The sequence below is a fragment of the Myotis lucifugus genome, unplaced genomic scaffold (genome assembly GCF_000147115.1).
Source record: "Myotis lucifugus unplaced genomic scaffold, Myoluc2.0 scaffold_10, whole genome shotgun sequence".
Taxonomy (NCBI): domain Eukaryota; kingdom Metazoa; phylum Chordata; class Mammalia; order Chiroptera; family Vespertilionidae; genus Myotis; species Myotis lucifugus.
Window position 1 is genome coordinate 9,444,209 of NW_005871058.1, and position 23,850 is coordinate 9,468,058.

Sequence of the window (23,850 nt, forward strand, 5' to 3'; positions counted from 1 at the left end):
TATGAAAGATTGTACATGCTGTAGCCAGAGAATTATCAAAATGCTTTGGCCTTGTGATATTTTTAAAAATTTGCTGTCATATGTTAGAAGGTTCTCAGTCCAAAACATTTTATTGGAATTTGGACCCTGGATAGTTACCATGAAATTAACTTTCATAGTATTCTTATCATAAGAACTATCATAGGATGATAAGCGAATGTATCATAGTATTGATAAGTAACTCAAGCCTATTGGGCAATCCAATCTATTGTTGAAGTAATACTGTGAAGTTTTCACTCACTCATTCAGTCACTCACCAGTATTGAGGAAGCCAATGGCCTTGGACTTGACCTCTGGAGTCAGTTGCTGTGTTTCATTTAGATAATTCAGAACATAGATATTAGGAGTGAAGAGGACCATATTCTGTTCTCCACAGCCATAGGGCATTTGTAGGAGATTTTGTGTGTTTCTCATGGCAGAGGCTAATATGTCTCCTAAAGAATGGGAGAGATAGGAAGTCATAAAGCTTATCAATTATAACTTATCAGAATCCTAAATAAATAAATTGTTAGCTGGGGAAAAGAAATGAAGATTTTTAGGAAAGGTAAATTTTCCAGGGATAGAAGTATGATTGGAATCAATAAACAAGCCTAAAAAAGGAAAGAAGGAAGAAGTTTAAATTATAATTTTTATTTTGAGAAAGCATTTATGGAAAAAAATGTAGTAGAAACTGTCAATATCTATAATAATGAAAGTGTAATATGCTAATTAGACAAGACATCCTTCCAGACGACCTTCTGGATGAAGCTAGGGCTGTGAGGCAAGCCCGGGTCCCAGGTGTCAGAGGGAAGCCCGTGCCAGTATCCAGGGAAAGGAAGGCCTATTCTTGCACGAATTTTGTGCATCGGGCCTCTAGTACTAGAATAATCTACTTGGCCTGGAGACTTACCCAAAACTGAGAAGGAGGCTCGGGCAGAGTCTTCTACCACATTTGGTGGCAGCTTCAGAGATACTTGATCAGGCACCTCAGCACCTAGAGAAAAAAACAAGTCAGCCATAATGAAAACTATTTCTGCTATATATCCTCCTGAAGAGCTCTAAGACCAAGAAGTCAGAACTATGCTTTACCTAAACTTCTGAAAAGCTGTCTCTCTTTTAATATTCCAGTTTTTTATAAGTGGTCCTCCCCCAACCACTTTTTCTATTTATGTATAGAGTTGCTTTGTAAAAGAAGCCTACACATTTACTAGTGCCCCTGATATCATCCTATGGCTGATACAAGATGGTTATCACAAAATAATATATTTAATGTCCACCCCAACCTCCTTACTCAACAGTTATGACAGAAAAAACACACATACTCCCCTCATGTATACATAAACAAAATAAAAATATCAAAAATTTCCTAAATTCTATAATAATGCTCTATCTTAACATTCATCAAATTTCACCAAATATGAAAATAGTATTTTTATGGAAGTCCTAGACATAGGGATGGGGCAAAGATGAATAAAATTTGACTCATTGAAAATAAATGAGATAATTGCTGCTGATAAGCATACATTTGCTGCCATTTTAATGTTGGTGAATCACATGAAGATGAAAAAAAGTGAAGTGTATTTATCTTAATGCTACATTTCTTCCTTGTAAAATTAATAAAATTTTTTGTCAAAAGGTACAAGGTTTCAGTTCTTCAAGCTGCATAAGTTCTAGAGGTCTACCATTCAGCATAGTGCCTGTAGTTAACAATACTGTATTGTATACATAAACACTTGCTAATAGGATAGATCTTATTTTAAATGTTCTTATCATCTATATATATAAAAGCCTAAGTGACCGAATGGTCACTTGACCTGTCGCTATGACTCGCACTGACCACCAGGGGGCAGACACTCAATGCAGGAGCTGCCCCCTCATGGTCAGTGTGTTCCCATAGCCTACCTCCCGTGCTCAGCCAACCTCCCATGGTCCCTTCCCCCAATGGCCAGCCAGGCCGAGGGACCCCACCGGTGCATGAATTCATGCACCGAGCCTCTAGTCTATATTTATAAAAGCCCAGTGACCAAATGGCAGAATGACCAGAACGACCGATTGACCAGTTGCTATGATGTGCACTGATCTCTAGGGGGCAGACGCTCAATGCAGGAGCTGTCCCCTGATGGTCAGTGTGCTTCCACAGTGGAAGTGCCGCTCAGCTAACTGGAATGAGCGGCTGCTCCTGCAGTGGGAGCAGCCACTAACAGGTCCAGGGTGAGGCTGAGTCTTTGCACCTATCAAATACTTGAGACAATCCAGACTTTGACCTGACCCCAGCTGATGCAGGCTCTCTGAGGTGTGTTCTAGAAAGAGTGTGAGGAGCTGGCATAGGTGGTTGGCAAGAGGGGACATGACTGTGAATCCCCCGGGGAGGCTGTCCTGATGGCTGAAGGTCCTGGAGCATGGCTGCCCTGAACATCCCTGATGGTGTCACCTACCTGGCATCACACATCGAGGACATTTACTGAGTGGCTTTGGGGTGCAAAGCTCTCTGCCAGGTTCCCCCAGGACACAGAACATGCCTTTACCCAAGATATTACCCCGAAATATCAGCTCAGACTAATTTCCTCATTCACTCAGTCAGCAGCTGCTCAGAGGATGGGTCCACAGCCACTTGGCTGACCCGGATGAGTGGCTGCTCCCTCAGCGGGCTGATCCCCACAAGCCACGCCCCTACCAGTGCACGAATCCATGCACTGGGCCTCTAGTGCAAAATAATAGAGTGGGAGGAAACTTTTTGAGATGATGGTTAGGTTTATGGTAAAGGTTGTGGTATATAGTTATATCTTCAAACTCATCAAGAAGTCTACATTATGTATGTTTTTAATTATATTAGTTATAATTAAATTTAAATTCAATCATGTAGTTAAGTATATAATGTAGTTATGTATTTAATACATATAGTTATATTAATTATGCATACATTATTTGTATGTTAAAAAACTATTACTTAAAAAAAAAAGAAAACTTCTATAAGGAAACAGACATAAGTAAACTAAAAAGACAAACTACCAACCAAAAGAAAATAAAATATTTGTAGCCCTAGCAGTTTGACTCAGTCAATAGAGTGTTGGTCTGTGGACTGAAGGGTCCCATGTTTGACTCCAGTCAAGGGCACATGCCTGGGTTGCCGGCTCGATTCCCAGTAGGGGGCATGAAGGAGGCAGCCAATCAATGATTCTCTCTCATCATTGATGTTTCTATCTCTCGCTCCCTCTCCCTTCCTCTCTGACATCAATAAAGAAATATATTAAAAAAAAACTAAAAAACCAAACTTAGTTATTTAAAAAAGGAAAATATTTGTAACTTATTCAGTAGATAAAGATTCAGTGTCCTACAGTTGAATCAGAAAAAGGACAAACTACTCCCAACAGTTTAGAATAGTCAAGGATATAAATGCAATTCGTAAACATGTACAAATAAGCTCATCCTCACTTGTGATTAGAGAAATATAAGTTAAAACAACCAAATTTTTGGTTAAAATGAAAACTTTTATGGTAATAGATGATGGTGATCATTGTGGGGAATGTAAATTGGTGAAAATATAAACATGAATTTAAGTAAAAAATTATTTTGTTAAAACTAAGAATATGCTTACTGCCTTCTAATCAGGAATTTCACATTTTGATATCTACTTTGTACACAGGGCGCCTACATTTGTGTATGTATGTACAAATGGGGCAAAAGTAAGTTTACAGTTATGAAAACGTGGAACACAATTTATTCTGTATTATTATTGATCAACTATTGAATTATTTTCCATAGGAACAACTGTAAATGTACTTTTGCCCCATCCTGTATGCATGCATGCATATATTTATTTATCCATGCATGTATTTATTTATTCCTTTATTCTGATGAATAATTGGAAAAAACAATTTGAGAATGACTATAAAAACCAAGCAGAACTGTGATATATTATAGTATGAAATTAAAGGGAACTTAAAGGAATTACCTAGATTTATAATTTAATATGGATAAATTTTGAAGACAAATTACTGAGTAAAAGTAAGCAAGCAAAAGAATGAAACTTATGCCGTATAAATACACAAACAAATTCGTCTACACATATTATTTCTAAACATACACGGGTGATCATTGAAGTATTGAAAAAGGCTATAAGGGTGACATTAACCTTATTATGAAGTGTTTTTTTTAAGGAGAATGCATTTTTGTATTACACTGGTAATTAAAGTTAGTTAAAATAAAACTAACTGATGATTAGCTCTAAATAGATGTTTAAGAGTTAAATTAAAATGAACACAGAATTGGAGGAGAAACCATGATAAAAGGATTTGGTGATAACACTAAATTCATTTTAATGTATAAATAAGGCTAAACAAGCAAGCAATTATATTTTTAGTACACATTTTATATATTTGAAGTCTTGACAATATAAAAATCATAATGGACAGAAATTAGTAGGAAGACAAAGAAAGGCAAGGAACATATATGTGATGTTGATTTGACATCACTTTGAGGTAAGAACACATTGTGTTGATATATTTCCTAGTGTACTAAATTTTATAAATGTTTTTGTAGACAATTCTCCACCAAGATAAAGTTATGTCTTTTACTGTAAGTCCCTGCCAAATGACTGACAGAGCCTTAGGTACAGGATTGGCATCATACAAATACTGACGTAACAGTAATGGTACAGGCTATGACAACTTCTTCAGGAAATAGCATGGTCCCATTATCAAATGCTGTTGGGCGGCCTGAATTTAGCTACTCATATATTGTATTACTAAATATTCAGAAAAATATACCCTTGGTAATATTCTGATTCTACCCACGTTCTACCTTTAGCTACATCACACATTGGTCAGAAAGACATTTTAGTGGTTGCACAGCTGCTGTAAGAGAAAAAGACTCAAAATGCATGACCTATGGATATTCTCCTGATCAAATTTCTTGACCTCTCTAAGACCATATTTATCATTTGTCAGATGGGTTGAATGGCTCTTTGGGTCTTACTTAACTAATAGGGTGCATGTAGAAATAATATATAAAATTCTTCGAGCTTCAAATGTTATACAAACTTTAGTTAATGTTATTTTAATTATTAAGGCTGATTCTTACCTGATGGGCAAAGCAGGGAGTTGAATGTTGCTTCCTTCTCTATTCCTTCAGGCTTTATATGGAACGAAAGGAAAATTAGAGGAGAGAATGAACTGACTTTCACTTGTATTGATAGGGCAACCACAAATTTCTTGATAGTAAAGAGAAGAACTAGAACTGATTTTTCAAGTATATTATATAAATAAATTCTATAAGCAAAAGCAATATGAAGGAGACAGATTGTTAGATGAGAAAGTGAGGGGAAAATGTGAAAATAAATTAAGAGAGAGAGATGGAAAGACAAATAGAGGCAGATACCGATATATATATATCAATATCTATAAAAGAATATTATGAAATATCTCATGACTATATATTTTGTAGCCATTCTTACCTAAGAGTTATAATCTCAACTGAATTTAGCATTGTTTTCATTGACACATTGTTACCTATAAATGGGCAGGCTTACTCACTTCAACCAAAAGGGGCTTGATGATTGTGTCTTTCTTTCCATATTGAGGGACCACAGGCACCTCAGTCCCACACAGCTCTTGAGACTCCAGTGCCTCTGCATTCACGGTGAAATTCACAGTCCCTGAAAGAAGAGCCAGTAGATATGAGTACGACCCCCCCTTTCTTCCATCCTCTAAACCCCGAGATTTAGAAATGTTCTGTACCCGCCCCCCCTTTTTTGTTGTGTTTTAAAAACATAGGAGCAGGAATAGAAGCAGCACAAGCTAGAGAATAATGATACTGAGCATCTGAGGTGGAAATGGAGGTGAGGGAAGTAAAAATATCCTTCTAGACCTCCTAGAATAAAAGACAAAGAAAAAAATCCTACCATCTGGGGAAGGGGTGTCTTTGCCTGAGGGAAGTAGAACTAGATATAAGAATCCCACTGACATACAATCTTTGAGTAGGATTGAGTAGTTTTAGGAATCTGTCCGTCACCTAATTTCTTTGGAGTTACTGCCCAGGACACGGTTTGTCGTCCATTCCCACAGATGCAGGGTGAGTCTGGTTCATTCTCCCCTGGGACAGCCAGGAATGCAGGAGAGGCTTCTAGGTGCACCCTGACCTGAAATCACATGTGAGACAGAGACGAGATCAGAGGAAGAAGGGGACCAAAGAAGAATGGGGTGAAATAAAGCATTTTGGAGAGTGGTTAGATTTCAGGTTGCCTAATATTGAAGACCTTATAGGTAGAATTGAACTTGAAATATTAGTATTTTGGTATAACCTGCTCTTTCATGTGGTGAAACCAGAGGTGAGGAAAAGTCATGATGACATGTGCCGGTGGGAGCTCTACTTCTTTGGCCTGAAATCTTGACCATTCTCTCAGCTTTCCCAGCAAAATTCACGAGATTGGTAAACAGTTATGATTTCAGTGGATATAAGATGCTCACAAATAATTTTAAATTAATGACACATGAAAAGTTAAATATATGGGAATGTAGAGATTGAAACCTTGAAGAATCTAAGACCTGTAAATGACGCCTATTGATTTTTGATGTCTATATCAGAAATCTTCATACGACACAAACTTCCTAACCTTAGAAGACTGTGATGAGTTAGAAACTTGAGACAACATGGATGGACTTTCCGAATAGGATGCTAAGTGAAATGTCAGTCACAAAAAGCTAAGAACCATATAATCTCACCCATATGTGCGATATAAAATTGAAAATCAAGACACAGACAATAGTATGCTAGTTACCAGAGGTAAAAGAGTGGGGGTAGCAAAGGGAGCCAAATATGTGGTGATGGAAGATGATTTGACTTTGGATGGTGGGCACACAATGCAATATACAGATCATGTATCTTAGAAATGTACACTTGAAATCTATGAAATATTGTTAACCAATGTCACCCCAGTAAATGTAATTTAAAAATATTAGAAAGGAAAAAAAAGGGACTCAGAAACTCGTTTTAAGTTGCAATCTGGTATTTGCAGATATCAGCAACTATAGTTATGAATATGCATATGAATATCTAATAGTACTCTTCTTCTGATAAGCACATTTTCCACACGGGAGTTTGATCGTATTCCTAGGAATGCAATTTTAATTTAATTAACCTTGTGTTCAATTTAGGAAAGCGAGGTCCTTACCCGGATGCAATTGGGAAGGTAGTTTAGGACAGTAGCCTTGAGTGTGAAGGCCTCTCCACGGATCACAGAGTAGGGCATTGTGAGTTCCACAAAGAAAGGCTGGAAGGCTTGGAGAGTGGTGGGAAGAGAGAGGCCAATTCCAGTGTCATCGGACAGGCAGAAGGCCCCTGCCTTCCACTCAGTGATGGTATCAGGGACTCTTACTCCTACTTCAGCCACGCCTGATGAGCTGCAGAGGATGGCAATGTGAAGAACAGAAAGTAAGCAATTAAATAAATCCTTTCTAGGAACCCCTATATATGACTCTATTGTCATGATTTGGATGCACTCAGAAGAAATACTAATAATGAAGAGTATATGCAAGGCTTAAAAATAGAGTCATATAACTCCTTTTCTTTTAAATCTGATCATTTTAAAGTCTAGTCTATATTAGAATCTCCTATAGACATATAGCTGCAGTATAATCTATTATAGACGATCCTATATAATCCTATATAACCGAAGCATAATATGCAAATCGACTGAATGGCCAAACAGAGAAACGACCATCCGGAGGACTACCCGGGACCATGCTATGACACCCATTTGCACCAGGCCAGCCAAGGCGGGTGTGATGCGATTGGTCGGGGCTCGGCCATTGCCCAATGATCGCCCAGCAGAGGGAGGCCCAGGTCACTGACAGGCGGGATGTGGCTGGTGGGCGGGGCCTCTCTCTGTGAGGGAAGCACAGGTCCTGGGTGCCAGAGGGAAGCCGGTGCCAGCAGCCAGGGGAAAGAAGGCCTTCTCTTGCACAAATTTTGTACATCAGGCCTCTAGTATAGTTATAAACTAAATATGTAATTTGAGATTGTTCTTAAATTTTGATCTCTAAAATATTGTTCCACTTGAGGGCAAGTTTATAATTTTCAATTCTACCACTATTGTGTATAGTTTGCCTTACTGATTCTGTTCTTAATTCAAGAATGCTGATCAATAAAGGGTCTCTCTAAAGTGTTAATCTATGCAGTGCTTGGTTTTGTTTGGTCTTCATGCCTGTTTTTTGGACATTTTTGAATTAAATTTGTGCAAAATTTCTTAGCTCTGATGCAATTTATTAGTGAGGTGCCATAGCAGAAGTAGTTATGTCCAATTTCTCCTAAAAACAACAATGTGTCCATATAATACTGGGACATTGAAAAATTAACTAAAAATTGAAAATTCTGAGGAATATCTACTGTTGTATCTTATATATAAAGAAAGTTACTGAGGAGAGAAAATGGTGGAGGTATAGACGAACGTGTCCCATGCCTTGTTCCGGAGGAGATAAGGGTGAATAGCTGAAATGGGTAACGAACAGCCCAATTAAGCAGAGGATATTCAGCTGAGAGAGTTTGCAGCCAGAGAAGACAGAGGACTCATGGAGAAAGGGGACGGTTGGAGACTGCAGCTGAAATCTCTCCCAGAGTGCTGGCTCAGCTGCGGCAACCGTGCCATCTTGAGTAGCTGTTATTGGTAGCACATACATCCAAAGACCTGGCATCCAGAGATCGGCTACTAACCCAGAAACAACGGATCTCAAGCAGCGCGACTACGTGAACTCAGACGAGCCCTGCTTCTCCTCACGGAAAGGTTAGATTTCCCCTAAAGGTGTGGTTTGAAATTCAGGTTGGAGAGAGGGACTCGTGCAGGGGGAAATCTGCGCCCCACAAAGTCCACGGCCGTTGGGGCCAGTGTGATCTGCCAGTGTGGAAGGGCTCCTGCAGGGCTTCTGGCAGAAGGGAACGCTAAAAATAAGTCCATAGCTGGACTGGATGCAAAAAAGCAGCCTCGGATTTTGCCAGTGTGCCAGCTACTTGGTGCCAGGGGAGAGAGGGCGCGCGGAGACTCTGAACAGACCTGAAAGGTGGAGGTTTGCGAATTCCCGCAAATTCTCAGGCTCTTGTTTTTACACTTCCCCTTAAATATTTGCGTTTGATTATTAAACCCAGTGCGTGGGATTGCCCAGTTGGGGTCACTTGCAGAGACGGTAGGGGAAAGTTGTTTTTGTGGAACCTGGGAAACAGAGGGGGGAGTAACGATTAAAGAACCAGCTCTGGGCAGTGGAATTTCCCAAACCAGTTTTAAGTACAATAGAGAAAATAAACCCTAACTACTGGATAGAGAGGACTTATAGCCTCAGAGGTCAATCCAGACACACTGCCACCCAGAGGCAGAGCCACGAACTGACTCTTCTGTAAACACAAATAAAGGCAGTCTGGGAAACAAATACAGCCTGCCTTAAAATCAGGACTGTGGTTTACAACACGAAGGAACAGTGTATCGCAGGGAAATTCAACACTCTCCTGAATACATGGCAGGACTAAGGCATGCCAAAAAGAAGAGTAGAAGATCTGAAGCACCTTCACTACTGCACATTTTTATTTTTTTTATAAATTCTTTTTTCACCTTTTAATTAAGAAACTATTTTATTTTATTTTTTTCATCACCCGAGTTTACCTTTTTAATTACTACATTTTTATTTTTAATCAGTATTATTACTACTATCATTTTACCATTTTTTAAAAGTGTCATTTTATTTTTTTTTTATTTTATTTTGGGATTAGTGTTCTACATTCTATTTTCATCATTCCTTTAGCATCATTTTTCTCTACCTCAACTTTACCTTTAAGCCAAAAACTCTCTTTCTTACTTTTCCCCTTTTGTTATCCTGTTTCTCTTACCCTATTCCTGCTTTAGATTTTCCCTATTCCTTCCTTTTACCCCCTGTCTAAATTTCACCCTACTTATATATCTAATTTCCAATCCCCTGCTCTAAATCCATATACAGCTCTCTCTTACCTTTCTTCACTATCAAAAAAAATTTTTTTTCTCTCTCTCTGTCGTTTTGCTATTGTTTGCTTGATTTTGAGTATATTGGGGGGTTTTTATGCTTGTTTGTGAGATTATTTTGTTTTCTATTTTTATTTCTCTGTTTTATTTTGTTTTTTCTTTCTCCGGTTATTTTTGTGCTTCTGTTTTCCCTTGCCTCGCTTGATATTAGTGGTTGTTTGTAGTTTGCATTCATCTCCAGGGATCTGTTGCTGGAATTTGTTGGGATTAGAGGCGGTTCTATTGGAGTTTTCTCCCCATATAAATAGTCTCTTCCCCTCTTCTATTTCATTCTCTCTCTTTTCTCTCTTACTTTTGTCTTTTCTCCCTTTTCCCAATCTCCTTTTTGCACTCCTTTTTTTTCTTTTATCTTTTTCTCTTCTTTCTTCTTTATCCCCTAATTCTCTTTGCTCGGGTGGTCACCTTTATTTGGGGTTATTAATATCGTGAATACATTTGTGTTCAGTGCCTTGTACGTTGTGCCTTGTTGTGTTGTATTTTGTGCCTTTAAATCAATGCAGCAGAGAGAGAACTACATAACCAAACACCTGGAGAAGAGAGATCATGGTGAAACAAAGAACCAACCCGCATATGAAAGAAAAACAGGCATCATCAGAAAAGGAAGTAAACGAAATGGAGGCAGTGGAGGCAAGCAACCTGTCAGAGAAAGAATTCAGAGAAATGGCCATAAGGTGGATGAAAAGAATGGAAGACAAATTCAACAATATGTGTAAGAACCAAGAGGAAATGAAGAAAAACCAAGAAGAAATGAAAAATGACATCACTGCTATAAAGAACTCAATAGAAAGCATCAACAGTAGACTAGAAGAAGCAGAGGACCGCATCAGCGAGCTAGAAGACAAGGTAGGAAAAAATACCCAAGCAGAGCAGCTTCTAGAAAAGAAAATTAAAAGCAGGAGGAAAGCCTAAGAGAACTCTGGGACAACACGAAATGAAACAACATCAAAATAATAGGGGTGCCAGAAGGAGAGGAAACTGAGCAAGGAATAGAAAACCTGTTTGAAAAAATGACAGAAAACTTCCCTGATATAGGGAAGAAAAAACTCACACAAATCCAAGAAGCTCACACAGTCCCAAACAAAATGAACCCCAAAAGACCGACCCCAAGGCACATTATAATTAAATTGGCAAACACCAACGACAAAGCAAGAATCTTAAAAGCAGCAAGAGAGAGACAGAAAGTTACCTACAAAGGATCCCCCATCAGACTAGCGACTGATTTCTCAACAGAAACACATCAGGCAAGAAGGGAGTGGAATGAAATATACAAAGTCATGCAAAGGAAGGGTTGGAATCCAAGAATACTGTACCCAGCAAGGCTATCAATCAAAATTGAGGGTCAAATCAGGAGCGTCACAGACAAAAACGGTCTACGGGAGTTTATCACAACCAAACCAGCAATGCAAGAAATGCTAAAGGGTCTGCTGTAAAAAGAAAAAATAGGAAACAAAGAAGGAACACAGCAGTAAAGATCAAAAATGGTGACTAACAAGTATCTATCAATAATAACTTTAAATGTAAATGGATTAAATGCCCCAATCAAAAGACATAGGGTAACTGAGTGGATAAGAAAACATGACCCATATATCTGCTGTCTACAGGAAACCCACCTCAGAAAAAAAGACACACACAGACTGATGGTGAAGGGATGGAAAAAGGTTTTTCAGGCGAATGGAAGTGGAAAAAAAGCTGGGGTAGCAATACTTATATCTGACAAATTAGATCTCAAAGTGAAGGACATAAAAAGAGATAAAGAAGGCCACTTCATAATACTAAAGGGAGCAATCCAACAAGAAGAAATAACTCTGGTAAACATATATGCACCCAATATAGGAGCACCCAAATACGTAAGAAATCTTCTGGAGGAGATCAAGGGAGAGATTGACAGCAATACAATCATAGTAGGGGACTTTAACACCCCATTATCACCACTGGACAAATCCTCTAAACAAAAAATCAGCAAAGAAACATTAATCCTAAATGAATCACTAGATCAGATGGAATTAATTGACCTCCTCAGAACATTTCACCCCAAAGTCACAGAATATACATTCTTCTCAAGTGCACATGGGTCATTTTCAAAGATAGACCATATATTGGGTCACAGGCAAAGTCTCTTCAAATTCAAGAAGATTGAAATCATATCAAGCATCTTCTCAAATCACAATGGCATAAAACTGGAAATCAACTACAATAAAAACAACCCAAAAAATCAAACAGCCGAAACTGGTTTGGCTCAGTGGATAGAGCGTCGGCCTGCGGACTGAAAGGTCCCGGGTTCGATTCCGGTCAAGGGCATGTACCTGGGTTGCGGGCACATCCCCAGTGGGAGATGTGCAGGAGGCAGCTGATCAATGTTTCTCTCTCATCGATGTTTCTAACTCTCTATCTCTCTCCCTTCCTCTCTGTAAAAAAATCAATAAAATATATTTTAAAAAAAATCAAACACATGGAGACTAAATAGCATGCTATTAAACAATGACTGGGTTACCAGAGAGATCAAAGAAGAAATAAAAAACACCGTGGCAACAAACGACAAAACACAACAATCCAAAACCTATGGGACACAGCGAAAGCAGTCTTGAGAGGGAAATTCATAGCTCTACAAGCCTACTGCAAGAAACAAGAAACAATGAGAATAAATTACCTAACTCTACAACTCAAAGAGTTAGAAAGAGAGCAACAAGAAAAGCCCAGTGTAAGCAGAAGGAAGGAAATAACAAAGATCAGAGCGGAGATAAACAACATAGAGACAAAAAAAAAAAAACAACCAAAAAAACAAACAATACAAAAGATAAACAAAACCAAGAGCTGGTTCTTTGAAAGGATAAACAAGATTGATGAACCTCTAGCCAGGCTCACCAAGAAACAAAGAGAGAGGACCCAAATAAACAAAATCAGAAATGAAAGAGGAGAAATAACAACAGACCCCACAGAAATACAAAGGATTGTTAGAAAATACTATGAACAACTCTACTCCAACAAACTAGACAACCTGGAGGAAATGGACATATTCCTAGAAAAATACAACCTTCCAAAACTTAATCAGGAAGAATCTAAAAATCTCAATAGGCCAATAACTATGGAGGAAATTGAAGCAGTAATCAAAAAGCTTCGAGCAAACAGAAGCCCAGGACCAGACGGCTTCACAGGGGAGTTTTACCAAACATTCAAGGAAGAACTAAAGCCTAGCCTCCTCAGACTACTACAAAAAATCCAAGAGGAAGGAACACTTCCCAGCCCATTCTATGAAACCAGCACCACCCTAATACCAAAACCAGGTAAAGACAACACAATGAAAGAGAATTACAGGCCAATATCCCTCATGAACATAGATGCCAAAATCCTCAACAAAATCCTAGCAAATCGGATCCAGCAGTACATCAGAAAGATCATACACCATGACCAAGTAGGATTTATCCCAGGGATGCAAGGATGGTACAATACCCAAAAATCAATAAATGTGATACATCACATAAACAAATTGAGAGAAAAAACCACATAGTCATATCAATTGATGCGGAAAAAGCATTTGACAAAATCCAACACCCTTTCTTGATAAAAACTCTCAGCAAGATAGGAATAGAGGGATCATACCTCAACATAATAAAAGCCATATATGACAAACCCACAGCCAACATCATAATCAATGGATAAAAACTAAAACCATTCCCCCTAAAAACAGGAACAAGACAGGGATGCCCCCTCTCACCACTCCTGTTCAACATAGTACTGGAAATAATAGCCGTTTCGATCAGACAAGAAGAAGAAATAAAAGGCATCCAGATTGGAAAAGAAGGAAGTAAAACTTTCTTTATTTGCAGATGACATGATACTGTACATAGAGAACCCTAAAGACTCCATCAAAAATTATTAGACTTAATAAATGTATTTGGCAATGTAGCAGGATACAAAATTAATGCCAAGAAATTCATGGCATTTCTTTACACCAATAGTGAACTTACAGATAGTAAGACTAAAAAAGCAATCCCATTTACCATCGCACCAAAAAAATTAAGATACCTAGGAATAAACTTAACTAAGGAGGTAAAGACTTATATGCGAAAAACTACAGGACACTGAAAAAAGAGATAGAGGAAGACATAAACAGATAGAAGAACATACCGTGTTCATGGATTGGTAGAATCAACATCATCAAAATGTCCATACTACACAAAGCAATCTATACATTCAATGCAATCCCCATTAAATTACCAATGGCATATTTCACAGATCTAGAACGAATGTTCCAAAAATTCATCTGGAATAATAAAAGACCTCGAATAGCTGCAGCAATCCTGAGAAAGAAGAACAAAGTAGGTGGGATCTCAATACCAGATATCAAACTGTATTACAAAGCCACTGTTCTTAAAACAGCTTGGTACTGGCAATAGAACAGACATATCGATCAATGGAATAGAATAGAGACCCCAGAAATCGACCCAAACCACTATGCCCAATTAATATTCGACAAAGGAGGCAAGAGCATACAATGGAGTCAAGACAGTCTCTTTAATAAATGGTGTTGGGAAAATTGGACAGATATATGCAAAAAGATGAAACTAGACCACCAACTCACACCATACACAAAAATAAACTCAAAATGGATAAAAGACTTAAATGTAAGACAGGAAACCATAAAAATACTAGAGGAATCCACAGGCAGCAAAATTGCAAACATATGCCGAAGGAATTTCTTCTCTGACAATGCTCCTAGGGCAATGGAAACTAAAGAGAAAATAAACAAATGGGACTACATCAAAATAAAAAGCTTTTGCACAGCAAAGGAAACCATCAACAAAACAACAAGAAGACCCACTACATGGGAGAACATATTTGCCAATGATATCACTGATAAGGGTTTAATCTCCAACATTTACAGGGAACTCATGAAACTTAACAATAGGAAGATAAACAATCCAATAAAAAAATGGGCAACGGACCTAGATAGACACTTTCTGAAAGAGGACATACAGAAGGTCGAAAGACATATGAAAACATGCTCAAAGTCACTAATTATACGAGAGATGCAAATCCAAACGACACCTGTCAGAATGGCTATCATCAACAAATCAACAAACAACAAGTGTTGGAGAGCATGTGGAGAAAAAGGAACCCTTCTGCACTGCTGGTGGAAATGCAGACTGGTGCAGCCACTGTGGAGAACAATATGGAGCTTCCTCAAAAAACTAAAAATGGAACTCCAATTTGACCCAGTGATCCTACTTCTAGGAATATATCCCAAGAAACCAGAAACACCAATCAGAAAGGATATATGCACCCATATGTTCATAGCAGCACAATTCACCATAGCTAAGATTTGGAAACAGCCTAAGTGCCCGTCAGCAGATGAGTGGATTAAAAAGCTATGGTACATCTACACAATGGAATACTATGTTGCAGTAAAAAAGAAGGAACTCTTGTCATTTGCAACAGCATGGATGGAACTGGAGAGCATTATGCTGAGTGAAATAAGCCAGTCAGAGAAAGATAAATACCACATGATCTCACTCATTTGTGGATTATAGAGAACAACATAGACTAATGAACAGGGACAGATCCAAAGACAGACAAACAGCGATCAGGCTATCAATCCCCAAAAGGAAAGTAGGGGAGGGAGGGGGTAAGGGGAAGAGATCAACCGAAGGACTTGTATGCACGCATATAAGCCAAACCAATGGACATGGACAACAGGGGGATGGGAGCATGAGTGTTCGGGGCGGGGGGAGGTTGGGGGTTAATGGGGGGGGGATGAGGACACATTTGTAACATCTAAACTAATAAAGAATTAAAAAAAGAGAAAGTTACTTACTCTACTACCACCAAGTCCCAGATCCACGTCTCAGGAAAGTATTTTCTCACAGTCTCTGTGACAGGCTCTGTGACAGGCCCTGAAGCACCTACTGAATGAAAACTGCTGCCTTTCATTGTCATTGTGTCTATGGTGGGTGAGGGAGGAGACAAAAACAATAAATATAAAGTTCAAGCTTATAAGAGACTGTGATAAGTGATACAAGAGAAATAAACAAGGTGATGAAATAGGAACCAGCAGAAGACACTTGGGTGTTAAGGAAAAGCTTCTTTGAGAAGGTAATGTTTTAGCTGAATTCTTAACTATTGAAATAAGCTAGGAGTGAGGTGGGGGAAGAGAATCACAGAGAATATAGAGACAGAGGCAGAAAGAGCCTAGGATTGTCAGTGGGGCACAAGGAGTCCTCTGTGGCTCCTGCACATTGTGCAAGTGAAGATTTCTATGACATGGGGGCGGGAGGAGGGAGGAATCAAAATTTCCATTTGGTATGTTTCTCTGTGGGAGAAAAGAGAAATCATATCCAGACATCACGGCAGGGGCTTTGTGGAACAGTTCATGGGAGTGAAAGGATAAAGGATTACAAAAAGAGTACCTGGGTTGCAGATTAGATCCCGGCCCTGGTGGGGAGACATGCGGGAAGCAACCGATCTATGTGTCTCTCTCACATCTCTTTCTCTCTCCCCTTCCACTCTCTCTAAAAATCAATGAAAAAAATATTTTCACTCCTCGGGTGAGGATTAAAGAAAAAAAAGCTCTTTATTTCCTTATGTGTCAAAAAATCAGAGTTAGAATCTCTTATCCTGTTTACTACAACTTCAAAGCACACAGGAAAAATATTTGTGCATATATATATACTTGTACATACATAACTATAAATCTGATAAAAGATTATAGAATATAATTTATAAATAATAATACAAATATACAATAATTTAAATTCCAGATAGACAATTCATCGTTGAATTTTTTTCTTTAAAAATATTTTTATTAATTTCAGAGAGGAAGGGAGAGGGAGAGAAAGAGAAAGATCAGTGATGAGAGAGAATCATTGATTGGCTGCCTCCTACATGCCCCCTACTGAGGCTCGAGCCCCCAACCTGGGCATGTGCCCTTGACTGGAATCAAACCTGGAACCTTTCAGTCTACAGGCCTATGCTCTATCCACTGAGCCAAACCAACTAGGCTGAATTTTTTTCTTGATATTTGACAAACTCTTTGGTTTGTACTCAACCTGTTTTCAACCATGATTTGACAATCAGACTAGAAGCAAATGCTTCATTACTATCTGACTCATCAAAGAAATAGCCTATATCACTGACAAGTGAGTGATTTCAACACAAATATTGCCTGATGTTATTGGGACATTAAGGAATTTATTCACTTGATTGGCGAGAATGTAGCCCGACTTATGAACATTTCTGTTTCTGTTTACACTGATCCTATGCCTGAAAACGTTCTCTTTCTTTCTGACCGCCACATATTTTTATGTACTAGATACAAATTCTTTATGACTGGCTTTTCTTATTCCTCAATCAGAATCCATCCCTTCTTTTATTCTGCACATATTCCCCTGTCTTTCAACACTTTTCACAATCTGCCATGTGATCTCTTCAGCTTTGCATATGTGGGGGCTTGATGCAATCAGAATTTTTGGGGTCGTATTGCTATGTAACCTTGATATATCTGAATCACAAGTGTTTTTTTGGTTAATTTTAATAATTCCTTTTATTTAGTTCAATATATTAGGCAAATTATTATTATTATTATTATTATTTTACCTGATAAATCGTATAGTTCGTCAACTCCTGCGCTTGAATAGGTTTCGTCATAATCGTATGAACACACTCTGGGTTTATGAATCTTTGAGTTGGTGAACACCTTTAAACCCATATCCTGTGAAGAAAATTATCACCTAATTAGTACATAAATATTATAAAAAATATAGGCACATACTCTTAAAATTTGAAATTAATAAACAATCCAATTAGTTTAATATGAAACTTAAAAATTTTTTTAAAAAATATTTTTTATTGAATTCAGAGAGGAAGGGAGAGGGAAGGAGAGATAGAAACACATCAGCGATGAGAGAGAATCATTGATCAGCGACCTCCTGCACACCCCCTACTGGGGATCCAGCTCACAACCTGGGCATGTGCCCTTGACCAAATCAAACCTGGGACCATTCAGTGCACAGGACGACGCTCTATCTACTGAGCCAAACTGGCTAGAACTAATACTAAATTTTTAATGTTTACATTTGTAGAAGGGATATTGGTATACTTACCGAGGTAATTTCATTTTTTTAAAACAATTTGAACAGTAGTTATTTTATATAATTGATATTTATAAGTATAATAAGGAAATGAATTTTAGTAAAAAGAAGAAAACTTGACTAATAGTTCCAAAAGTTACAGTACTGGCTCTTTGCTATTAGTAGATCTGCTACTTATAGTGATCTTGGAGAAGTCACTTGACCTCTCTCAACTATGATATGAAGGCATTAAATAAATAATTTAAAATATAGATATAACTAGAGGCCCGGTGCACAGAAATTTGTGCACTCGGGGGAGGGGGGTCCCTCAGCTCGGCCTGTGCCCTCTCGCAGTCTGGGACCCCTTGGGGGATGTCCACCTGCTGGCTTAGGCCAGCTCCCCTGGGAACAGGCCTAAGCTGGCAGTCAGACATCTCTCTGGCAGCCTGGGAGCCCTCGGGGGATGTCCACTTGTCAGCGGGGAGCAGGCCTAAGCTGCAGTCAACATCCTTAGCACTGCTGAGGAGGCGGGAGAGACTCCTGCCACCACCGCTGTGCTGGCAGCCATCAGCCTGGCTTGTGGCTGAGCAGAGCTCCTCCTGTGGGAGCACACTGACCACCAGGGGGCAGCTCCTGCATTGAGCGTCTGCCCCCTGGTGGTCAGTGTGTGTCGTAGTGACCATTCCCAGTTGTTCTGCTGTTAGGGTCAATTTGCATATTACCCTTTTATTATATAGGATAGAGGCCTGGTGCACAGGTGGGGGCCAGCTGGTTTGCCCTGAAGGGTGTCCTGGATCAGGGTGGGGGTCCCACTGGGATGTCTGGCCAGCCTGGGTGAGGGGCTGTTGGCTTTTTGCAGGCTGGCCACACCCCCTTCAGGGTGGGAAGGGTCCTGCTGGGGTGCTTGGCTAGCCTGGGTGAGGGGCAGAGGACCGTTTTCAAGCTGGTAAAACCCCCAGTGGGGACCCTCACCCCATGGGGGTTTGGCCAGCTTTAGTGAAGGCTGAGGGCCATTTTCAGGCTGGCCACGGCTGTGGGCTGGAAGCAGGTATATGGGATTCATTTATCTTCTATAATTGAAACTTTGTAGCCTTGAGCTGATCTCTGGGCTGGCAGGGCAGAGGGGAAACTTGGCTTCCTCCATTGCCAGGGCAACCCAAGCCTACTGTTCGCTCAGCTCCATGGCTGCTGCCATCTTAGTTGGGTTAATTTGCATATTCGCTCCTGATTGGCTTGCGGGCATGGCTTGAGGGTGTGGCTTTTGGGTGAGGGGAGGTATGGACAATTTGCATGTTTCTCTTTTATTAGATAGTTTGTAAACCTTAGGAACTGATTATCTACAATAGAAGGAATTTACCTCTAGGAAGCTATACATATCTTTTTCATTTGTACTTGACATTGGGGAATAGATGATTCCATTGATGTGGATCTGGTCACGGACACAGTCTACATTAGTTTCCTCCTCTTGATTCAAACTTTCAGGGAAACCAGTGAGGTCCTTTACTGGTAGCAGGTTATAAACCTGTACAAATGCAAAGGTTTATTTTTCTTAAGTGCAAGGATAAAAGAAAAGAATAATCACCATTAGTTTTTGAGTATCTTCATTGCTTAGATATTTTATAAAGAAGACTAGAGGCCTGGTGCATGAATTCATGGGGTAGAAGTGGAGGTACCACAGGAGGTTGGCCTCTAGCCCTGAGGAAGGAGCTGGCCCTTGGCCCCCCTGGGAAAGGGGCCATGTCTGCCACCACCCACCCCTGGTTCCCTGTCCAAACCTGGGCCCGAAGGCCCCAGTGGGGTTGGGAGAGGAGGCAACAGTCATCGGGCCAGGCGTGGAAGGAATGGATGCTGATGCCACCATTGGCGCCCTGCCACTGCACAGTTCCCCACTTCTTCCCCCCCTCCTCCTTGCCTCACCACTGTGCTGCCACCACAGCAGGTGGGCGGCCTGCCCCCGGGGAAGGGAGAGAAAGGGAGCAAGACAGACCCTTGTGTCAAGGGCTGACTTTCAATAGATCACATTGAGGTAGCTGCTCTGCTACATAAGAAAACCCGACCCAGAAGCAGGTCTCTACTAATGGTTTAGCACCAGGGGCTGATGGGGGCTGGCTAGCCGGGGGGGGAGATTGGCTGTGAGAACGCACTGACTACCAGGGGGCAGCTACTGCATTGAGCACCTGCCCCCTGGTGGTCAGTGCGCATCATAGCAACTGGTTGACTGGTTGTTTCAGTCATTCTGTTCGTTTGGTCATAATGGTAACATATATATATATATATATATATATATATATATATATATATACCACACACACACACATATATATATGATTTTGAAAATAACAATTTTAGGAAAAACAAACAAACCCCAAAATATTGCCATCTAAGCAAGGATCATAATACTTTGTTACATAGTTCAAAGGCAAATCTTAGACTCCATGCTAGAATGAAATATAACTATTAAGAGAAATTGAGATCTGCTATACTTGAGACATTGTACAAAGCTTTAAGATGGTAGAGTAAAATGATAGCTTTGTCTCTACCTGATGGTTAGCAACTGACTCAGTGCATAACAAAGTTAATGGACATATGTTCTAAATAGGTACACAAAGAAGTATATATCCTCTAACAGGGTAGTATTTTCTTAGATATTATTCATGGGAACAAAATGCTCCAGTTCTTTACAAATACCTAAAACTTTAACTGTAAAATACTGGAAATGATGTTTTCAAATTCATTTGAAAAGGAAGAGCATGCAGGAGGCAGCTCTTTGCATTTGTACAGGTTTATAACCTGCTACCAGTATAAAGACAGGTATAAAAATGCATTATATTAATAGGAGTTTAAAATTGATTGATTACATTAACAAAGTAAGTAATGAAATTATACACTTATCTATCTTCCTTCTCTGCTTATTTTTTTTCAAAGCAATCTATATATAGAAAAGCCTAAGTGACCAAACAACCGGAACAACTGGTTGACCAGTTGCTATGATGCACACTGACCACCAGGGGGCAGATGCTCAATGCAGGAGCTGCCTATCTACTCAAAAAGGCATTTCTTCTTGCTTGGAGACCCTTTTTCCTGGCCCTTCCTGACCCAGGCTGAGGGGACTCACCGAGGATGGGGAGAGCTCTGCCTCAGGCTTCATGAGCAGCACGCTTTGGTCCACTGCTCGGAGGGCACAGAGCGACTGAGGAGAAGCTGTGACTCGCAGGTGGACGGGCGAGGCTGGAAGACTTACTGCTGGGTTGAAGCTCAAATCCACCTGTGAAAGTGAAGAGAAAGATCAGAAAAACAAATTTCCTAACTTAACCATGTATTCACCAGCATTTTCTTTCTTTCTTTTTTTAAAAATATATTTTATTGATTTTTTACAGAGAGGAAGGGAGAGGGATAGAGTGCCAGAAACATCAATGAGAGAGAAACATTGATCAGCTGCCTCCTGCAGGCACCCGACTGGGTATGTGCCCGCAACCAAGGTACATGCCCTTGACTGGAATCGAACCTGGGACCCTTGAGTCCGCAGGCCGATGCTCTATCCACTGAGCCAAACCGGTTCTGGCAGCATTTTCTTTTAAAAAAAATATTTTTATTGATTTCAGAGAGGAAGGGAGAAGGAGAAACATCAATGATGAGAGAAAATAATTGATCAGCTGCCTCCTGCATGCTCTATACTGGGGATGGAGCCAACAACCCAGGCATATTCCCTCTCCAGGAATTGAACCATGGCCTCCTGGTTCATAGATCGATGCTTAACCACTGGGCCATGCTGGCTGGGGCACCTGCTTTTACAGAGTGCTGCTTACAGTCAATGCATAATCATTTAGTTTGACTTTGTGGTGGTTGGCACTGTGTGAGACCTGAGGCTTTTGGTCCCCTACACATCGCTTTGATTTCCAAGAATCAGCTAAGCCATAATAATGACATCTAATTATTTTTACAACTTATTAAACTTGAGATACCATTTTTACCTTTGATGCACAGTGTAATGTTCATTCACTGCAAGATAGAATGCGAATAGTTCTAGATGCTCTTGTGTTTATCTTTTGGCTCTTTAGTAATCTTAAAAATGTATTTCCCAACATTTCATCAATAAAGAAGGGAACAAGGTACTCTGAATTGTATCATATGGTAAGAGATAATACATGAGAATTCTGCACTAGGAGTCCAGTGACATGGCTTCTTAATGTGACTCTGCCAGAACCTGTTGAAGTCCTGTGAGAGTTCATTTAACCCCTTTGGTCCCAATGCTCACATGTAGAAAATAATAACGATAGGTACCTCTAATTTAATGTGAAAAGTTTATGGTATGAAGCACCCACCTTGTTGGCCAGACAGTTTTCAACCTCATATTTTGCAGAATCCCCGACCACTTCCCCATCAGGTAAAATGGCAAAGATGAGCAATCGGGCGACTGGAGCGATGTCTGGTTCCACAGGGACCGACATAGAAAAATGGCCTTTCACTGGAGCACAGAGACAGTGAGAAAGGGATTACGGGTTAGATATATCCCCAGGGCTAACATGGATGTTTTCTATTGCACAAAGGCATTTAGGAGCCTGGTCTTGTTAATACCATTGCTATTAGTAGATGTAATAGATATATTAAACAGCATGTAACAAATAGATGACTATCCCTAAGAACTCTATATCTCTAAGAACTCTAGCTTTAGGGAAAAAGAAGCCTATTAAAAGTCCCTTTTTCTCTTTTAAATGATGATTTATCATCAATTTTAAAGTTCTTATATAGAGTTCTGATGCTATCTAAGCGTATGGAGACATCTTGGTTGCTATTTGATCTAGACCTCACATTAGAGAAGAGAAATAGAAGGTGAAGCTGTGAATTATAATATTAGGAGTTTAACACATTGTATTTATCCTTATGTCCTTTTTAAACCTCCATGAACAGCATATTCTATTTTTTTTCCTTAAGAGGAACATGGTGCTTCTTTGGAAGTTATTTTTTGATGTCTACATAGATTTTTTAGAGGTTGCATCAGACTTCTGTACATCTTCTGTGTTGCTATGAAAAAGCAACAGGAGAGTAGGTCACTGTTAGTTTTCTAGTAAGTGTTCTTTCAGACTTTCTTGGAATAGGAGAAACCGTCAGAGATTTATATTGTTCCATATTCGTTCATGGGAAGAGTCCAATTCAATGGTGGAAGTACCCAATTAAATTCTTCATAAATTGTAACTATCTTTGAAAAGGAAAAATTATATACAACTATAAATGACTCAGCACAAATCCTAGTACATAGAAAGCACTCCCAAGTTTTACCTTCAGTCCATTGATTAAAACTATTTTGAAATGTTGTTTTGCAAAGGTGGTTCATGAATACTTATGGTTTGAAAGTTTGGAATAAGTATGGATTATAAGTAATACTACATCTACATTTTAAATAATCTGAACAGAATACACTGAAGGAAAAGACACATTGGGTGAAAAAAGAAACATTTTTCTCCTCTCAACTTCTTTTTTTTAATAATTGTATCTTTATTGATTTTAGAGAGGAAGGGAGAGGGAAAGAGAGATAGAAACATCAATGATGAGAGAGAATCATTGATCGGCTGCCTCCTGCACATCCCGTAATGGGGATGAAGCCCGCAATCCAGGCATGTGCCCTTGACTGGAATCAAACCTGGGACCCACCCTTCAGTCTGAAGGCCAACACTCTATCCACTGAACCAAACCAGCTAGGGCTCAACTTCTTCTTTATTGGGGTTAGACGTAGAT

At 39.5% G+C, this 23,850-nt stretch overlaps 1 protein-coding gene across 1 annotated transcript in view; it reads right to left on the minus strand.

Annotated features, from left to right (window-relative positions):
* LOC102431213 (alpha-2-macroglobulin) overlaps nucleotides 1–23,850 on the minus strand; it is a 54,127-nt gene that overhangs the window by 14,769 nt on the left and 15,508 nt on the right. The window contains exons 14-26 of the mRNA XM_023750022.1: nucleotides 22,440–22,582; nucleotides 21,233–21,382; nucleotides 19,475–19,639; nucleotides 17,699–17,759; nucleotides 17,075–17,099; nucleotides 16,927–16,976; nucleotides 15,867–15,957; nucleotides 7,187–7,415; nucleotides 6,028–6,154; nucleotides 5,550–5,671; nucleotides 5,098–5,149; nucleotides 929–1,012; nucleotides 297–473 (exon numbers count right to left, since the gene is read on the minus strand). Coding sequence (XP_023605790.1) covers nucleotides 297–473; nucleotides 929–1,012; nucleotides 5,098–5,149; nucleotides 5,550–5,671; nucleotides 6,028–6,154; nucleotides 7,187–7,415; nucleotides 15,867–15,957; nucleotides 16,927–16,976; nucleotides 17,075–17,099; nucleotides 17,699–17,759; nucleotides 19,475–19,639; nucleotides 21,233–21,382; nucleotides 22,440–22,582 — 1,476 coding nt within the window. The remainder of the gene's footprint in view (nucleotides 1–296; nucleotides 474–928; nucleotides 1,013–5,097; nucleotides 5,150–5,549; nucleotides 5,672–6,027; nucleotides 6,155–7,186; nucleotides 7,416–15,866; nucleotides 15,958–16,926; nucleotides 16,977–17,074; nucleotides 17,100–17,698; nucleotides 17,760–19,474; nucleotides 19,640–21,232; nucleotides 21,383–22,439; nucleotides 22,583–23,850) is intronic.